This window comes from Bacillus rossius, chromosome 1 (assembly GCF_032445375.1).
Source record: "Bacillus rossius redtenbacheri isolate Brsri chromosome 1, Brsri_v3, whole genome shotgun sequence".
NCBI classification, from domain to species: Eukaryota; Metazoa; Arthropoda; class Insecta; order Phasmatodea; family Bacillidae; genus Bacillus; species Bacillus rossius.
In genome coordinates this window covers 119,897,817-119,917,728 of record NC_086330.1, presented here as the reverse complement: position 1 = coordinate 119,917,728, position 19,912 = coordinate 119,897,817, and the positions used below count along the sequence as shown (strand labels likewise).

General features: G+C 40.0%; 1 protein-coding gene across 1 annotated transcript in view; it reads left to right on the top strand.

The window, feature by feature from the left end:
* Positions 1-19,912, top strand: part of LOC134543264 (protein unc-79 homolog) — a 250,667-nt gene that overhangs the window by 229,338 nt on the left and 1,417 nt on the right. Inside the window, exons 46-49 of the mRNA XM_063388179.1 lie at positions 2,514-2,689; positions 3,697-3,919; positions 4,346-4,486; positions 6,319-6,441. Coding sequence (XP_063244249.1) covers positions 2,514-2,689; positions 3,697-3,919; positions 4,346-4,486; positions 6,319-6,441 — 663 coding nt within the window. The remainder of the gene's footprint in view (positions 1-2,513; positions 2,690-3,696; positions 3,920-4,345; positions 4,487-6,318; positions 6,442-19,912) is intronic.

Below are 19,912 nucleotides of genomic sequence, written 5' to 3'. Positions count from 1 at the left end.
TTATGTGCAGTTACTACTAGCTTGGTTGCTGTTAACACATAGATAGGCATAGGTATGGATACAATTGGTGATAGGTAGATTACAATACCATACAAAACACGCTGGTAAATTTAATTATTTATTAAGGAAATTCAAAATATATCAGGGTTATCTTAAAAAAATAAAATTATTTATTACTTCCAAAAATACTAACCGTTTTTGGCACTGCAGAACACATATATATTAAAAATATCTGGAATGACGATGCGCACATTCATTAACTAATCAAATGTCTCTTTTGTTCGGGTTCGAAAATCTCATACTCAGATTCAGTTTATAATTAGGGTTTACATAAGTTTTTTTACCTCGGCTAGATAATAACTTAAGTCAGCAGAGCTCTGATGCTCTCTCTCCCAGACCACTGGGTGATTACAGTTGTGTGTTTTAATAAAGTGTCAAATTATATTCACGTAGTTAATTTTTACAATAGTCTAGTTTATCAATGTTTCTCTTGGAATTAGGCCGCAAAATAACAAGGTATGGATGGGATACGTGATTCGTACTAGCGAAATGGAGTAACAGACTCAGTCATTTCTTACTCACGTATTATTTTCACTCCTAATAACTTTATCCCTCTGGATAAAGCCCTTATAATACTCACTTTTGTTTCAACAATACATTTATACCATCCTTTAGTGCGGATGCCTATTTCTGCTAGCTATTTTTCACGATAAAATTCCGACGACGTCTTGTATGTGTTCATCCATTAGTAGGCCATTACATTCCCTTAAAAACCGTCTTAATTTAAGTCAGCTTAACAATGCGTGTCAGATTTAAAATACGACTCCTGATTGGCCGAGAACTAAAGACAGTTACATTATTTTAAATCAAACACAACAAATCCGCGTGCAACAATAGCGCGGAACACAAAATCTTACATTAAATTCAAATAAATAAATATAGGAATAACATTTTACATTCATAAAAACGGTGTCAAATTAACGGTTTACCGTTTAAATGTCAATTGCTCCTAGAGGGGTCCTTGCAATTATTGTTAGTCTCCAACGTTCGTTTTTGTCATAGAGTACCAATCACATAGATATACACATAAAATATAAAGTTTTCAAATAATAAAATTATATACATGAGACAAATAAATAGAAATTAAAATAGAATATTACGTAATCTGTGCGGGAAATAACATAGTTTCAGTACAATAAGGTGACAGAAAAGTAAAATGATGGTGACAGAAAAGTTAAATTATTCCCAATTTGTTTTTATTCATAGCCTATGATGTTATTTTCAGAGTTTCACATACCCCTTATTTCTACAATTAATCTTGTATAATGGAAAAATCAATAGTTAATATACTATATTCAAATGAAGCCATTGGTTTGGAGATAAATCTCGGTTTTTATCCGCAATTATCTCTAAAAGAAAAGATGTTAGTACAAATAAAAGATGCGCTTCAATTAAAGTAACACTTTTATTTGTAACATGTGAATGTTTCCAATGTGCATTAGCACTTAAGTAGTAAGCTAGCCCCATAGCACTGCCAAAAGTGTTTTGTAAACAGGCTGTACTGGTTGATCTTTCAATTACAGTATTTAGCTGTTAAATCTTAAGTGAGGAGTGGTTGTTCTTTGATGTTAAAGTAGGTTCTTGGTGTCTTTCTAAAATAAACATGAGCACTTCCTACAAGGAGGTGCACCTGTGATTATCAGCAGTTTACCCTTGAATGACAGTTAAATAGTTACCTTTGTATCTTGTATTTCTAAAAGGGTTCTCTATTCAAGTATTTTTACTAATTACAAATGTAGGTGAGCTTACCTGCAAATGTAGGAAAGCATGAATGTTGTAAGCTGCATCCCATTTTCAAATCTCAAAGAAAACTCATAGGATTGAATAAATGTGGTGAATGTAAGCTACAATAGATAGCAAGAGCTCAAACCTTCATATAAAGATGTCTTACAATCAAATTATTTTTGGTAGATGAGAATATTAAGTACTCTAATGTTTGTAGGAGTCATAGGTGCCCAACACAACATTATTATTGGAGCCATTACTCATGCAGATCACTGCTTCCCTGCTTGCTGTGGTACAGACACTGTATCAGCTCCTCAATGCATCTCCACTTGCCACCAGCGATGGTGTTGCTGGCTATTACCATTGCTCTCACAGAAACAAAACTGTGTTGGTCGACCTTATGTGCATGCATGATGAAAGGGAGAACTTGCACATTGTGGCCAAGTAGAGCGGCAAGTCTGTATGTTTTCTGGGAGTGTCCCAGAATTCAAAGGGAGTAAGTTTATCTCATGCAACTGTAGCAGCTGAGGTAGGCCACAAATATAAATATTCCCTGCAACAATACATTTAGTTTATAATTTATAATCCTTTCATAGGAGTGTGTGGTTTAGTGTTAAGCTGTTTGTAGTTTTGTGCCTGGTATAGTCTACCTGACTAAGGGTAGGTAGAGTATATCAGCAATGTTCACATCTCATTAGTTAATTATGGTGGGGTGGATTTTGTTTCAGAGTTACAGTAAGGGACCAGTGGTTGGACTGAATGAAGACACACTAGGTGGTGTTCTAAAAAGTGGGGTTGCTCAGTATCTTGCATTGGAAATTACTCGTGGTAACAGCAGAGATAATCGGGCAATTGCAAGATACCTCCCGTGGCTTTATAATTCAACTTCAACTTTGCAGCAAGGGTAACTAAAAGCTTTTCATAAGATCTTTTTTTTTACACATGTAATGTATAGCATGCCACATGGTTGAGTTGCCATATCACTTGCTTCCTACCAAGGCAATCCGGGTTCAATTCCTGGCATTATGGCGGACATTGCTGTAAGTGGCAATGCCAAATGCAAAGAAATATCTAAGCATTCAGTGGCTGGTATTTTATTTCTTCAAACACATATATCATGATGCAGATGTGCTCTGACGTACATATTGGAACTTCAAGATCAAGATGCTCACAGTAGCCATATACTATATTTTATACTATATAATACTCTGGTTGCAAGCACTTTACCGTGACCATTAGCTATTGATTGGCATTGTGGATGTTTTACGGATCATCGTCATTGTTGTCTATTAACACTTCAACAATACGTTTTAAGAATGGAAGTGAAAGAAGCCTGAAGATGGTCATTCATCATGAGATTGAGTGTAGCTCTAGGTAGGAGCAGTTGGTCATGTGGGACATAGGTTACAGAGACAAGAACCATGCGGTGACGGTCTTTCTCTTGGTGTGCTCTGTGTAGGTGACCGCATCGCGGATCACGTTTTCCAGGAACACTTTGAGCACGCCTCGTGTCTCCTCGTAGATGAGGCCCGAGATGCGCTTCACTCCACCGCGCCTGGCCAGCCTACGAATGGCCGGCTTGGTGATGCCCTGGATGTTGTCACACAGCACCTTCCTGTGACGCTTAGCGCCACCTTTCCCCTTTCCCCAGACCTTTTCCGCGCCCGGTCATGTTTGCGTCCAGCCATGTAAAATTCACATTTAATATATATATTTTTTTACTTTTCTCCAAGTAATAAAAACATTTTAAAATAATATTTAATAAAAGATTTCCACCAGTCACTGTGTGATATGATCATTCAATGAGAAAATAATTAGGTACTGCTTTGTGCATGCGGGTATAACTCACTCATTATTCATCTGCATAATAAGTTAAGACATTTCTGGCTGTGCATTGTGGATGTGTGGCAGGCCGAGGGAGCTCCAGGACTGCGTGGGCCACATGCGGCTGCTGTCGTGGCTCCTGCTGGGCTCCCTGCAGCACACCGCGCAGCAAGGAGGCCACGCCCACTGCCAGCCGGTGCCCCAGGAGGCCTCCTGCCACATCACGGACCACGTGCAGGTCGTGCTGGCCGGGTTCACGGCCTCCGTGCTGCACACGCCCGTGCTCTTCCATGTCTTCCTTCTCTGCCAGGTGCTGCTTCTTCCATCGTGCTTGCTTCATTAATTCAATATTTACCTTTTATCTAATCCAGCAGTGTGGGTTGTGAAGTGTAAAATGTTCCAAAACAATCAAGATCTTCAAATATGACTCTTAGTACTGATAATTTTTAATTTTAAATTCATGGTGTATGGGTTGTTTGGCATGTTCAGATAACAGATAATATATACTGAAGACACCCATGTTTTTGTCATGTCATCAACTTAAGCTAGTCTTAAGAAGAATTTTTTGCTGTAATATTTTTCTTACTGTGTTCTCTGTGTACATACAACACTAGTGCAGCTGTTGTAGTAAATTTGCTGTGAAAGAGATTTGATTTAAACTTCAAAATAAGATGCTCACATGCATCTTAAGTTAACTGTAGTTGTGTTGTAACAATGATGCTGCCTGGTGTTTCAGCTGTGGACCATCTATCTGGAACAGAGTGCATCTGTGAACCCTCCCAACAGCGATGCTCATACCATCACGATGGGCATCATGCTGGACTTCTGGGGGAAAGTCACACCCTGTGTTCTGCAGTTGATATCTCACTCCAAGATGGTAAGGCTCTAATTTGATATGTGCAGCAGAGTAACAACACACCAAGTACAATATTGAAGTATCTCATACTCAATTAGCTATGGAAGGAATCCAGTTTTGCAATATGTTTGCCTGAAAAAACTCTATGTTTAAAACATATTTGTTTGGTAGTTCAAGATATAAAATCTTACTTGCTCTTTCTTGTGAAGTATCAATCACTTTCAGACCAGCCAGAATATTTACAAAATAACTTGGTTGCTTTATTTTTTTGCTGTAAAATTTCAACAACAATTCCAAAGTTAACTTTTTAATTGCATAAGACAGAGAATAAAATAATAAAACCAATACTTAAAAATATTACACAAATGAATAAAACGTTCAGCAGCATAGTGTCCCCATGTCAGTCATAAAACTGTAGGGAGTGTGTGCAAATATTTAAAGTAGATTGTGGATGTTTCTTAGGTGGTCTTCAACCCTTGTCGTTCCCGGCATGTAAGAAGACAGCATAGGTATTTGAAATGGGCACATGGCTCATAAGATGAGGTTGACTACAGAAGTAAAAACTAGAAAATAAAGTTGCAGATATGAGGCCACTTAGTTTAGGGCATGGAAGTAGCAATTTGTTGCACACTTGCTGAAAAATGCAGGGAGGGTTCGGTGTTGGGGAATTGTTGAGCAGTAGTTTTATAAATAATACTGGGACAGATCAGTTAAACATACCTTGCTTTTAAACTCTGCAACATAAAAAAGAGATCATATTTTAAAGCAATGCATGTCAGATACAGAACACCTACCAGGGTGGCCAGCCAACCGGGAAATCGGGAAATGCGGGAAATAGCCAGGATTTCTTAAAAAAAACAGGAATACCTGGAATCAACCAGGAATTTTTATTAGAACCGGGAATTTTTTTTATGAAGTAACGATTGCAATAACATAGGGCTGTTAAAAGCCTATTATAGAGAAAATTGAACGTGAGTACGTTCACCACCCGTCGAAGCACGACAGTATGCTCGTGAGCTATATTTTGTGAAAGTTAATTTGTTCATATTGCATTTAAAAACTTTTGTGGTACGTAAGAAACCATTAACAATTCAGACTTCCATACTTATTATGTTTCCTTATTCAAAAGCATTTTGGCTGAAAATGTTGTTGTAGGGTGGTAGTAATTTTCTCGCACGGCATGTTGGTAGCACTAGTTTTGTGTGTGTCTATATATATATATATATATATATATATATATATATATATATATATATATATGCTCATGTTGTTGCGTCACGGTATCACGGATACTTTTCTCGAGTTTTTTAAAAGTTTAGTTGTGCAGGACGTTGTTTTGAATTTTTTATTCTAACATGCGCAGACTATCCAAATGTCAAAGAGTTCGGTCACCACATACAATGACAAATATACGGAAGAGTTTGAATGGGTGGAGAAAGATACAAAGTGCAGGACAAACGCCATTTGCAATTTGTGTAATGTTAAAATCAATATCGGTAGCATGGGAAGAACAGCATTAGCCAGCCACGTAAGAGGGGCAAAACGCGTGCGTTTGGTGTCAAGTAATTTTGGTGACGTGAGATTATAAATTTTTTGGTTGGTGGTAGGTTTTGTTTAAGCAAGTTCATTGATTTAATTTTTAAGCCTACAGTTAAGTTGTCTATTGTTTAACGCCAATAAAACATCATATTGTGTGTGCTTTGTGTAACAAAAATGCAAATTGTATGCAAATATTGGTAAAAACCACCCTTGAAAAAACCAGGAATTTTATTATCCCAGAAGAGTGGCCACCCTGAAGTCATGTGTAGTATTGTGGCTTGAACTATGAGAAAAGTGTTTACCTGGTGTTGCAGCTTGCAGAGATGGTGAACTTGCACTTCATCGGTCTGCTGGAAGCACTTCTTGAATGCAACTCCACTGCTCTCGGCAAGTTGATGCCTGTGTGGAATCCTGTGTTCTTTGCCCACAACGCTCAGGTGACTGCATTCTCTTCCCAGTACCGTAATTGTGCATTTTACAATGCCACTCACCACTCAGCTCATTCTTGGTTATAATACAGTACACTCCCTATTTAACGCGGTTGTCGGGGGACATAACTTTTACCCGCGTTGTTGCATAACCGCGATGTTTCGATGTGACCAAGGTCAAAAGGCATAAAACACCGCCTGTGTTCTAATAGGTCGGCAAGCACGCACAGTATAGACGGCCCGCCTTTGTGCGGACTTTGCATCCGCAGTTTTCACTAAACGCGGGTGAAAAAATAAAAATAATAAATTTTAAAGATAAATATTAAATGTTGAATTTTTTTTTTCCGCATGCCGCGCACAGTTTGTCGCACGGCCTACGAGCGCGCCACACGCCGCCATACACACGTGCGGCACACAAGCTGCTGCCAGTCTCGTGGTGTCAGCCACAGTATCTGCTTCGTCTGAGTGTCCGTAACAAAGTAAGTGCAGTGTGTGCGGTTACACACGATTCTGTGGTCAAAGTCTTCTAAATAGAAAGGCCATAGTAATACTTCAAACCGAATATGAATCGCAAAGTACCGAGTTTGATTGACAAAATAAAAATTCTAGATTTACGTACTTACAGATAGCGTGTCTTTTGCAGAAGTATGCAGCAGATACGTGAAAAACGATTCTAGCATTCGTACAATATAAAATAAAGAATCGTCTATCGTGTAAAGTGGTTAAACTTTGTTATCCATGCTTACAGTAAATTATAAATGGTCACATGTGGGATACAAAAATTGCGCCAAAATAATTTTAGCGCAATCAGTGGCGCCGTATTAAAAAGTCTGTTAAACGTTGTCTTTACTTATTCCATCAAACGCTGTGTCGAGTTGCTGAGTGTGTGGCTCGGATCGGCAAGTGTTATATTCCCCAGCCTCTGGTTAAAGGTCGGGAGGCCGCTACACATAAACATTTCCGGGGCTTGTTTACTACCTCACGGCAAAAGTGGTACAGTATGGTTCACGTAAGTATTGGACCACTGGGAATTCCTCGGCAAAGATTAAAAATACGCTAGCTGATTTACTTTACTATTTAATGTTAAAACATTATACCAAAGTAAAAAGATGAACGTGTATAATACAACGAATAATATTACGTCTGTAGGTTCAAGTTATAACAAAACATTTATATGTCTCCGCTTGTCAACACACGTGAACACGAGAAGTGTGCCGACGGAAATGAGTGAACTACTCAAGGTCACCAGACATCCCCCCTTTCGGCTTAATCGCCCCTCTCATCACTGGCGCTTATATTCCACTCCTCCGTCTACCCGGGTGTCTTGGTCGCATATTCTCGGCTCGCCTCTCCCCTCCCAGCGCTTGCCGTCAACCAAACCTATCCAAAATCAATCCCCAGCCGAGTCACGCTGGATGATGTCGCTGGACGGTGGGCTTTATCGGGTCCCCTGTCCGATGCTTTATTTGTGGGTTAAAAAAAATGTTAAGAACTAGTGTTTCAGAAAATAACACTGGTCTGGATTGGACCATAATTTGAAAACACTACAAGATAGAGGAATAATGTACGGAGATATCTTGTTTAGAATTTCACTGTGGACATTTTCTACGCCTAGGCTTTTTTCTGCCCGATGCTTAGTTTGTGAGTTACAACGCAAAATTATCCTAATGGGCTGTCAACCATTTATTCCATTATTATTACAGTAGAAACTCGTTAATCCGTGACGCGCTAATTCGGGAATCAGATAATCCGGGACGATTTAAAAGTGCAGAAAAAAAAAGAGAAGTAAAAATTGTCAGCGCTTAAAATTAACGTCACGCGGGCCGGCGGCCGGCAAACACTGCAAGCCTTCGCATGGGCCGCCAAACTCTGCAACGCTGTTTGTACCGACCCTTTGTGTCGTCCCCCTTTCAGCTGTCACATTTGTCACTCTTTAAACTTGAGGGGGATGTCCTGACTTCTGCTTCCCGTCTCCCTTTGTTTGTTTCCACCCGCCAACGCACGGCAGGCGCCTGGCAAGTGACGTGTCTGGCTGGCATTCGGCTGGACGAAGTGGGTTGAGTAGGGGGAGGGGGGGGGGGGGGCTACCCAAAATTTATGTGTGCAAGTTCAGCACGATCTTATCTTTCTCTCTTCGGCTGTTGTAAATGACTGTGAACTAATGGCTAGGCAGTGCCGTATTTTTTTAAGCCGAGACTAATTCGAAGACGGCCCTTGCCGTGAACGGATTATCCGGGTTTATTACTTTTTTTTTTACAGGATTTTAATTATCCGGGCATCGGCGGGTCCCAATTAACACGAATAATGGAGAGTTTACTATTTTTTATTCATCTGCTGCCAAGGCGCAGTAAGCCTCGGTAGATGTTACGTCACATGACCTTGGCCTTAACCCAGCTGCACGTCGGTGTCTGAGAAGCTTGACAAGACCTTCCGGGCTTTTAATCGCTAGTCCGTGAAATTCAGTAATCCGTGATTATCTCGGTCCCGACCATCACGAATTAACGAGGTTCTACTGTTATTGTTATTATTATTATTATTAATAATTTCTGATTGGGGGACATGGTTTGACCCGCGATATACCCGATTCCGCGATCTATCGGGGCGCGGTATACCGGGAGTTTACTGTATAACCATTATGTACTAGTTACAAGTTACTATATTAGACTTAAGTTTTTTGCAATAGGTTGTGTATGATAATTGACACTGTATTTCATCCACCGAAATTATAAAATTACTAGCAGAACCTGGCAGTTGTTGTTTTGCCTGTGTATATTTATTTTCAAATAATTGCTAGTATTTAATGTTTATTGATAGATAAGATGTCCACATATAGTTAAATTGCATGTGATACTATTAAAAGAATAATAGTTATTCATATAGCACTTACATTTAATACTTGCTTACCAATTTATTATCAAAATCACAATCACTATTTGTTATTATTAAACTTACTCACCAGTTAATAATCACAGTCACAATCAGTATTTGTTATTATTTGTTGCTGTGTGTTCCTTGAGTTATAGCAAAATTTTATATAAATAATTGACATATAATACTTCCAAAGATAGTTTAGTTGCGTGTGATACAAAAATATTTATTGTTTATTGACAGATAGATATCCAAAGATAGTTTAGTAACATGTGATACAAATGTCATTTGCCTACAAATAAAGAATAATATAATATTAATAGTTATTCATAGCTGCAATACAAGGCATTACCTGGGCTGAACACAGGGTGGTAGCACTATATGACAGTGTGGTGGACATAGAGAAACAATTGCTGTTCATATGTCTATGACCTGTGATTTTCTGTTTACCCATTGTGATCAGTTGAACAGTTTAGAAATTGATGCGCTGCAGCACCATCTAGTGATATAACAATATGGATATCAAGAAAATATTCTCCGTGTTCAAATATTTATGTGTACCTTTACATGGCGATCGGTTTAAAAGTTGATGTGCTGCAACAAGTTAAAAACAAAAAACTTCTCCATGATAAACACTTTAAAGTGTCAACTTTCAGGGCGATCTGTCGGAGTTTATTAAGGTCTCTCTCTTTCAAAAAAAAAAAAACACACACTCACACTCACACTCACTCACTCACTCACTCACTCACTCTCTCCCCCTCCCTCCCTCCCTCTTGGGCATTCTGAAGTTAAGGAGTTTTTAAGGACTCCTTTGAGGATTTAAGATATAAATGAGAACCTACAAATATTTAAGTACAATAACCAATAAGGCATTATTTTTGAGCCGAAAATCAGTAATTTCTTGGCTCATTTTTTCAACTTTTATTTAATAAAGTATTTAAGCTTTCCCATAAGCTGGACGACCTCATCAAAATTTATTTTCTCAGCTATACCAACTAGGGCTACACATATTAAAACTTTACTAGTGGGTCTTAGAGAGACTCAACGTCTCAGCAGAGACATGCAGACGCTTACACGCAGCGTAGGCTAGCCGAGTCATTTTCATCTCGCCTGCATGCAGGAACAGGAATGATAACTCTCCCTGCCTAACGTGCCTTCCGCCTTGTTTCTCATGCAGGGGTACCTGTCTCGTCAGGCGAGCCTAGCTCGCTTTCCCAGGCTCGAGGCCCTGGCGAGCAAAGTGGATGTGCTGGTCTCGGCATAAAACAAGCACTTCCCCGCCACCCCTGGCCCTCTTAGGTTTTCTGCTATGCTTCCAGGAACCATGCCCTTTCCCTCTTCAACCCCTCCTCTCCTCTGGAACAAGCCACGCCTATGCATGCGCTCCACGCACGAGGCTTGTAGCGATCTCTCGAGCACAACCAAAACTAAGCATGCTAATGTCAGTTTCTCCCGCCAGTGAGCACCACCTTCCAAACCCCCTTTGCCTTAGACGGCACAGCAACACCACCGCTCAGTGCGCTATCTCATGGCGCCCGTGCCAACTAAAGATGGTGCTGCCATAGAGAGTTTTAGATGTTTTTTCATGTGGCACTATGACTCCCACAAGCCCTGACCAATCCCAAGGCACTTTTCCTCCCATGGCCCACTTAGCTCCGCCCACTCTATTTCTCTCATCTCCCCTCCCCACTTTTCGTTTTCGAGCCCAGGAAGGAACGAAGGGACTCTCTCAAGTAGAAAGAGTCGTCAATCAACTGTGGTACAGGGAGCATCCTACATCTGTCATGCTACTTCTACCGCGACCGCGTCTCTCCTCCTGAGAAGTCGGACATCAAAGATTATAGGATCTAGTCACGACGACCAGGGGAAAGTTTAGACTACATCATATTAGTGTTAGTGTTTTTCTGGTGAATTAAGTGCGTGCAACCGCGCTAGTGGTTGTCTACCATCACATGGATAGATAGTACCACTGACCTACCCCACAATTTGTGGGCTTTCCATCCCCAGTGATGGGTAGACAACCACATCTACCCGCACTGAGTTCCTGATTTCGGCCACGTAAATTCCCCGCATCGTGCTGTCAATTTTAGTCCGCTATCCGCCCCGTCACGCTTCGCCGTTCGGATGTCAGCACTTCGCATGCAGCTAAGTCTATGTTCAGAAGACATAATGTAAGAAATTTTAAAGTTTTAAATTCTCTACAAACAATTTGCGAACTATTCAACTACCATTTAAAGAAAAAAGTATAAAATATAGTAATGATAAGTACTTGTCAATCCAAAATAATGGAAAGTTGTTTATTTTTGATTTTATTACTCTGAAACCTTGTTTGTGCAACTTGCTTTAAAATAAATGTAATGTGTAAAGTAATTATCAAAGTATCCGCGGCCGGCCTGCGTGTAGTAAAATTCAATTCAATTATAATTTAGTGTATTAAATTTTGAGTTTACTGAACCTGTGAATTTTCATAAAAATATTTATTGTCATTTGTTTGTAAGTCATCAAAAGTGGTGACCAAAAGTATTAACTACCATACTATGATAAATCTGGCTTGTCCAAAATAAAATACGTTAACCATTAAAATAATCTAGAAGTAACCAGATTTCAGTGTTTTATTTATATTTTTATATATTACAATCCACCTTAACACCCACCAACCTTTTGGGATGTTAACAGGTTCTGTGTATATTACCTGTGTTCCGCCTCTGTTCACTGTTCAAATGTCTTCTTGACGTATGCCATAGCCCGTACGTTTCTAGCTGTTTTTTTTTTTAGTACCTACTAAGTCTACAGGAACACAGGTTTATTACAATAACAATTACGAATTACAATTTTGGGAACACGAAACACATTTTAAACTACATCTTGTATTAGAAGATAGCCAATAAATAAAATTAAAAAACTAGTAAGTAATACACAGCTATCATACAATTTAGGTACATTGACCTTATCAACACATGTAAATGAAATAATAACTAAAATCTCAATATGATGTTCATTTTCAACATAAATTGCACATATTTTTCTGATAGAAAGCAAGGAAAATTATAGGTTGAAAAATAAAATATTTTTTTACAAACATCTTATGTTGCTTAGATATATGACACTTTCTCTTCTATTTGTTGCACCAGGGATTCAACTGACAATTTTTTATCTTTTGCAGTTTTTCCTGAACTATTAGACTTTTAGCACAGTGGGATTGATCTTGTAAGTTCTGCTGCTTCGCTCAACTCATTAGCTGACATGACAAGTTCATTAATGTCTGCTTCTAAAAAATATTTTTTTTTAAACCTTCCAAGTCATCTTGTAATTTTTTCTTTCGTTCACAAATGACTTTTTTTTTCGCTGGCAAGATGAGCCATTAGTCTAGCACTACTTCATTTGAAATTAAAACCTTCGATAGGCCTCCACAAAACTTTATATGGTCTTTAACAATTCTTAATGAAACATATGAATGCTCTTTGTAATGCTCCACTTCCATATTTTTATTAACAGAAAATCCTCTTTCTATGGTAGCCTGCCCATGAGATAATACCAGCAGCATTTTCACTACATTCCAAATACATACCTGCATAACAAGGCTTTGACAAGTGTCTGTAATAAAATTTATCAAGCCTACTGCTATTATCTTCAACACAAAATTTCCAGAAAGTTAAGTAGTACTTGGACAACTTTCAGTGAACTCCTTGAAGCAAAAGTGTGTCACAGTCCTCTACTTTTACAAGGTTGCAATCAGCCAGCCATATGAGAAAGTACACTCTTCATTTTTCTTACACAAGCACTTTTGTCAAATATTATTTTCTTTGGATCAAAGCATGAGAGATTCCGTACAATTGAATATTTCAGTGGTGATTTCTCCAAAATTGTATTTACAAGGGCAAAAAAGAAATACATGGCTTCATACTTCACTTGAAGTTATTCTTTTTCTTGGATGGCTTTGGTTTTCACCGATTCTTTAAGCATTCTGTCTGCAGAGAAACCTAAAATAAATTTGGAAAGATCGTTTTTGACATCATTGCCAAATTAAAATCCTGCTAACTTTACAGCAGTGCTGATACAACTAATTTTTTCTTCCTCCAAGACATTGAAAGTTGACAGAACATTTCGAACCAATCGTGGCAGATCTGTTGCAATGAAAGGCACTAATGGTTTATCAGACTGATAAAGTAAAAAAAGGCTGCGTGATTTTTGTAACACAAAGAAAGAAATTTAATTTCACTGGCATCAAATAGTCTTCAAGAGCAGAACACACAATTTTATATGAACTACAGTTTGGCTTTGCAATTTTCTTCTTAGAAACATTCAAAGTGAACAGTTTCAAACCATCCCATAATTCTAGAGCTCTTTCAGCAGTTGGAACATTATCCAACCACCTGTGATTACAAAACTTCTTGCCTTCTTTGTCAGTCTTCATTGTGGTTGCAAGATCTTCAATTCTTCTTACATTAGTTTGTAAAATTTCCAGTTAACTGCTGGTCCATCCATAGAGATTTGCAAAATCTTCAACAAATTTAGATTTTAAACTGCACTTTTGAAACTTACAATAATATCAGCTGCTGTCGAGTGACCAATGGAAACAGATGGAAGATATATTGTGCTAACTTAATTTACTTCAGGATGCCAAAATCTTACCCAGATATCCATTTGCTTAGAATGTGTATAAGAATTTAATGTTTCATCAAACATCACAACATAATGGCTTGTATACTTCAGACAGTCAATCATCATCTGCTTGAAGTATGGTGCAATACCAAAACAACTAAGATAAGCACATTTTTTCTCACCACATGAAAAGTTGTTTGCAATCTCGCTATCAGGAAACATGTTCACGAATATACTGTTGATATCACTGCATAAATTATATGAGTAGTTTGAATCAACACATTTCAAATCCCACAAAATTTCTGCTTTAATGGTTCCCTTGCTTGCTACAAATGGTAGAAAGGTGTTACTTTGAGAAGCACCACTATCAACCAATGCTGCTTATGTTGTTGCTGGTAGAAGTAATTCTCCTGTTGCAGCAGGTGGTGCACCATGTTCATTGTGTTTGTAGAAGCCATTTACAAAAAATGGTTAATTGTAAAGTTTTTTTCAGTAACACATAAATGTTTTTTCCCTGAAAAAAAAAGTACAAATTATAAAAGTATACCTATGTAGCTATTCTTTAATTTTTTCCTAAACAATTTGAAGCTTAAAATAAAACATTTCATTTCTCACAGAAGTTTGATCATAACTAAGGTGAAGGGTTGGATCGGTAAGCTAAGTTAAAACTACTATAGAATCGTAGAAAAAAATTTCAATTCTTAAACAACTGAGTTTGGAAAATGCCTTTCTACTTCAGAATTAATGAATCTTTGAATATATATTGTTTTGTTTTTAATGAATTTCACTCCACACTATCCCCATACTTTGCCATCACCAATACCAAGGGGTAGAAAACTATTTGTAATATCTCAATTTCCCACAAGAAAATAACTTTAATATTTATGCCCAAAAATAAATTTTGTTGATTGAGTGATTAACAATCTTATAGCATCATCATTCACCAAGTACAACCATTCTTGCCCAGAAGCCTGGGTTGAGCATCTAGAGCGTTTTCAGTTTTGGCTGGATTCCAAAGGGCAAGTGACTGATGACCATAAACGAGGATTGCTAATTGAGATGCTGGACAATCACACCATTCGCGACTTAAAGGACTGGGTGGCGCCGAAGACTCTGCGTGGCTGTACATTTGTCGAGCTCATCGAGATTTTGAGCTGTAACATTGCGACTAAGGTAAACCCGATGGTGTGTTACAACAAATTTGTCAACAGACGTCAGATGCCAGGTGAGACAGCCATCGTGTACATGTCCGAATTAAAGCGTCTAGCATCGCCCTGTAATTTCGCCGGCAATGCTACGACCATGTTGTTGTACCAATTTGTTTGTGGCCTGCGCAATGCTGACGTACAGGCAAAGTTGTTCTCCGAGACAGAGCTAACTAGCATAAAGGTTTTAGAAATAGTGCAAATGGTAGAACGTTCCAAAGCCAATGTTTTAGAGGTTAGGAACTCCGGCATGGACGAGGTTCACAAACTTAATACCACTGGAACCAATAATTTCAAATTTGGTTCCCCTTCTGTTAGTTTTATGCCTAGCAAGAATGTGAGATGTGCAGAAAAGGAACATATTGCTTGAACTTGCCCGCTTCCCAGAGACAAATTGAAATGTCAGAAATGTAACAAGGTTGGGCATGTTGCAAAAGCTTGCAAGCAAAAGGAGAAAGCTGTGTTACATTTGGTGGAGGAAGACCACACGAATTTCATTACAGTTGGTAGCCACACCCCCCGCAGTCACACTGCAGCAAACGCCCTACCACAGGCGGGTTTACCACGCCATTTTACTGCAGGCGGGTCATTGCCGCAATCTGAGGGCTTGTTTTTGTTGGCTGATTCATCCCCAGCTCTAAAAAAGAAACCTTACGTCATGCAGATACTGATTGATAACTTCATGGTGCACTTTGAGGTTGATTCAGGGTGTTCACGAACACTCATGAATGTGTCCACCTTTAATACATACTGTGCCAATCAGGTCGACCAACCTGTTTTGCATCAGGCACAAATTGAGTTGCACACATGGGCATCTCAATCCCTGACTCTGTTTGGTGTTTTCCAAGCACCAGTTTGGCACAATGATATTACAGTCATGCTGCCTGTGCTGGTTGTTGATGGTGTTGGACCGAATCTTATGGGTCGTAACTGGTTTGATGCCCTAGGTATTTCCATTCAGGGTGTACATTTTCTGTCTCCAGATACACCCTATTCCACTATGTCAGATGAGACTTTTTGCAAACAGTCATGAAGCTTCCTGCTGTGTCAGGTATTGGGACAGGTTGCTATAAAGGGCCACCACTGCATCTAGATTTAGACCCTACTGTTCCTCCTGTTTATCAGCGCGCTCGTTCCGTCGTCTTCTCACTCTCAACTAGGATGGAAGACAGCATTGAGGCGAACGTCAGGAGGGGGATATGGATTCCCATAAGACACGCTGGATCCTGGGCAACTGCTATTGTGCCAGTCTTAAAGCGCAATGGTTCGCTACGACTATGCGCTGATTACAAAGGCACTGTTAATCGTGCTCTGTCTGCTGATACCTATCGCTCCCCTACGGTGGATCAAGTGTTGTCACACGCATTGACCGTCAATACGGTTCGGGGTCAGCTCAGGGTGACATGCTTACCTTTTGGTATCAAGGTGGCTTCAGCCGCGTTCCAAAGAGTTGTTGACGGCTTACTGGGACCTGTCAAAGGAGTTATTGCATACCAGGATAAAATATATATGTGAAAGGAGCAACACTAGCGGAATACCGCCTCCGACTCATCCAAGTTCTGCAAATTCTGCGTGACGCTGGGTTAAAAGTCAATGCTGAGAAATGTGTATGGCAAGCTTCATCGATTGAAGTCCTTGGGTTCAGGTTAATGCAGAGGGAATTTATCCTACGGCTGAAAAGACGGATGCTATTACAAATGCCCCTGTACCCTGCACAAAACAAGAACTTCCATCCCTACTGGGACTGATTTCATTCTACGGCAGATTCTTCAGAGACAAGGCCACAATTTTGGAACCCTTACACCGCTTGCTCGATTCAAAGACTACATGGCTATGGACTGCAAAGCACCAAACTGCACTTCAAACTGTGAAAGACATGTTAATCAGTCCTGAGGTATTGTGCCATTACAATCCTAATTTACCTTTGGTCGTTACAGCTGATGCTTCACCTGTAGGGGTTGGTGCGGTTCTTGCACACATCATACGACGCGGTGATCTCCTAGGTAAAGTTACAGAAGTACCTATTGCTTACGCATCGCAAACCCTATCAGTCACAGAGCGAGCTTATTCACAACTTGATCGCGAGGGTCTTGCCATTATTTTTGCTGTTAAGAAATTTATTCCTTATTTGGCCTTTCGTCCGTTTACGATCGTAACTGATCACAAGCCTCTGCTTGCATATTTTTTCCAGACAAACCAACACCCTTGCATTTGTCACCGAGAATGTTACGATGGACTCTGATCTTAAGTTTATTTAATTATCAGCTACGCCACCAACCTGGAAAATCTGTTGGTCATGCTGACTGCTTGAGTAGGTTGCCTTAGCCTACATCTGCAGATGATTTGTGCCCTGAACCAGTTGGCATGCGTCTCCTGGAGGCTAGGGACCTACATCTCTTATCTCCACGAGATATCGCAAAAGACACAGAGAATGATGATATTCTACGGCAAGTCAAAACGCTACATGCATCAAGGTTGGCCGGAGAAGGTACAAGACAGCTTGCGCCCATATTTCGTCAAAAGTTCAGCGCTATCACTACAATCTAATTGCATCTTATGGCATGACAGGGTGGTGATTCCATCGTCACTGCAAGAGACAGTATTGAAATTGATTCATTCCACACACCCGGGCGAAAACTGCAGCAAGGCCATTGCCCGAAGTATTGTCTGGTGGTACAATATTGACACGGACATTCAGAACAAGGTGAAACTTTGCCAAGCCTGTCAATCAGTAGCTAATGCACCTCCAAGATCATTTGTATCTCCATGGCCCCATGCAACATTTTCTTGGGAACGAGTGCATTTTGACTATGCAGGACCATTCCTGGGACATTACCTGCTCATTGCAATTGATGCATTTTCGAAATGGCCAACAGTCAAAGTGGTGTCAAATTTGACTGCTTCGGTTCTTATTACACACACACGCTACATTCTGGCTGATTTTGGCAAACCAGTGGTCATCGTAACGGACAATGGGCGGCAGTTTACATCCGATGCCTTCAATGACTTCCTTCGCAGAAATGGCATACGCCACCTGTGTACCACGCCGTGGCACCCTTCTTCAAATGGGCTAGCGGAACACACAGTACAAACAGTCAAGAAGTTACTGCTGAAGTTCGAGAATGTAGATATCCATGCACGAGTGGCTCGCGCTGTATGGGCTATGCGAACACGCCCCTCATCGTCCACGGGTAGAACCCCTGCGGAAGCCATGGGTAGAGCATTTCATACACATCTTACTCAACTACACTCTATATCCGAGTTTGACGCACCACCACCGGTGACATTGCCCACACTCCAAGTCGGGGAACTGGTATGGATGATGAAGCATAGTTCAACCAAATCTAGTTGGGTACCAGGTATAGTACATGGTCATTCTGGAGCTCGAGCCTATGACATTCGGCTAGACTCTAGGTTGCTGGCCATGAACGTTTCTGCTGACTATGTACGTCGACGATTTGCTGAAGAACCTGGAGATGACGTTGATGACCTTCCCACGAGGATGGTCGATACAGGTGCACCTCCATCTGTATTACCATTATTCCAGAGAAGTTCTGAGGGATGTGCTCACATGTCAGGACATAGTCATGCTGCATCAACGTTGGGGGTGGCTTATCCGGCTTATCCCTTGGGTAACATACATCAAAACAGGCATCAGACACATTCACCTGATACACAGGAAGAAACTGGTGCTACAACGTCAACACTGTCACCTGCACCATCCAACCAAGAAAATGACATTGCTACATATGCAAGAGTGGCTAGCTCATCACCAGTAGCTTAACCTCCCCTTCATGATGCTGCTACCCGTACGGCCTGCTCAGCACCAGACTCTCCATTTCTGGGCTTTCCGGAAGCGTCGTGCCCAGCAGCTTTACCTCTCCGGAGAGGCGGTTCACCTGACCAGGTTCCCCACCAATCACAGCCCATGCAATCTACAAGAGCTACAGTTACCAGTTGTGGGCGTATATCTGGACGTCTCCGATACCAGTGATCAGTGGAAGTTAAGTTACATTCTAGTGGGGAGGGGTGTTATGGCCACACATACAACAAACTGGCATCAACGCAGTGTGTAAGGCAGATGTACATCTGGCAACAGGGCAGTAGTCTTAGCAGTAATAATATGGTATGATGTTGGACCCGCGATTGCGAATTACACCGGGAACTTGGCAGTGATATCCAGCATATATCTATAATAACATATTGTAAGAGAACCTAACATGTACTTTCAAGGCACTTTCACCCATTACACGAACATCAAACAATTTATTACACTGTACACATATGGTTTTGTGTTCACACTTTTCATATTCACTCAACCACTCCTTGTACTTTTTTTTTCAAAAGCCATGTGGCTTTAAAAACACACTTTCTTCCAGGCATTTTAAATAAATTGTATCACAAACTACGTTGTGCTAAACATTGAATGGTCCACCATTAACAAAACAGACACGGAGTGCCACACTGAATTCTAGATAGTAGGTATTAGTTCATACATCCATCACACACCCAGTGCTGTAATCATGCACGACGCATGCGCCAAGCATTGTTTATTGCCAAAGTCGTAAACTGAAAAGAAATGAAAATACCAGTAGCCATTACGTTCACACTATGTTTTTAAGGAGTTCTTTAGAACTTTTGATAAAATTTAAAGACTTTTAAGGGTCCTTATTCCATAAATAAAAAGTTAAGGGCTTTTTAAGGATTTTAAGTTTAAGGAGGAGTACGAACCCTGATACATACATACATACATGCATACATGCATACATGCATACATGCATACATGCATACATACATGGCTAGAT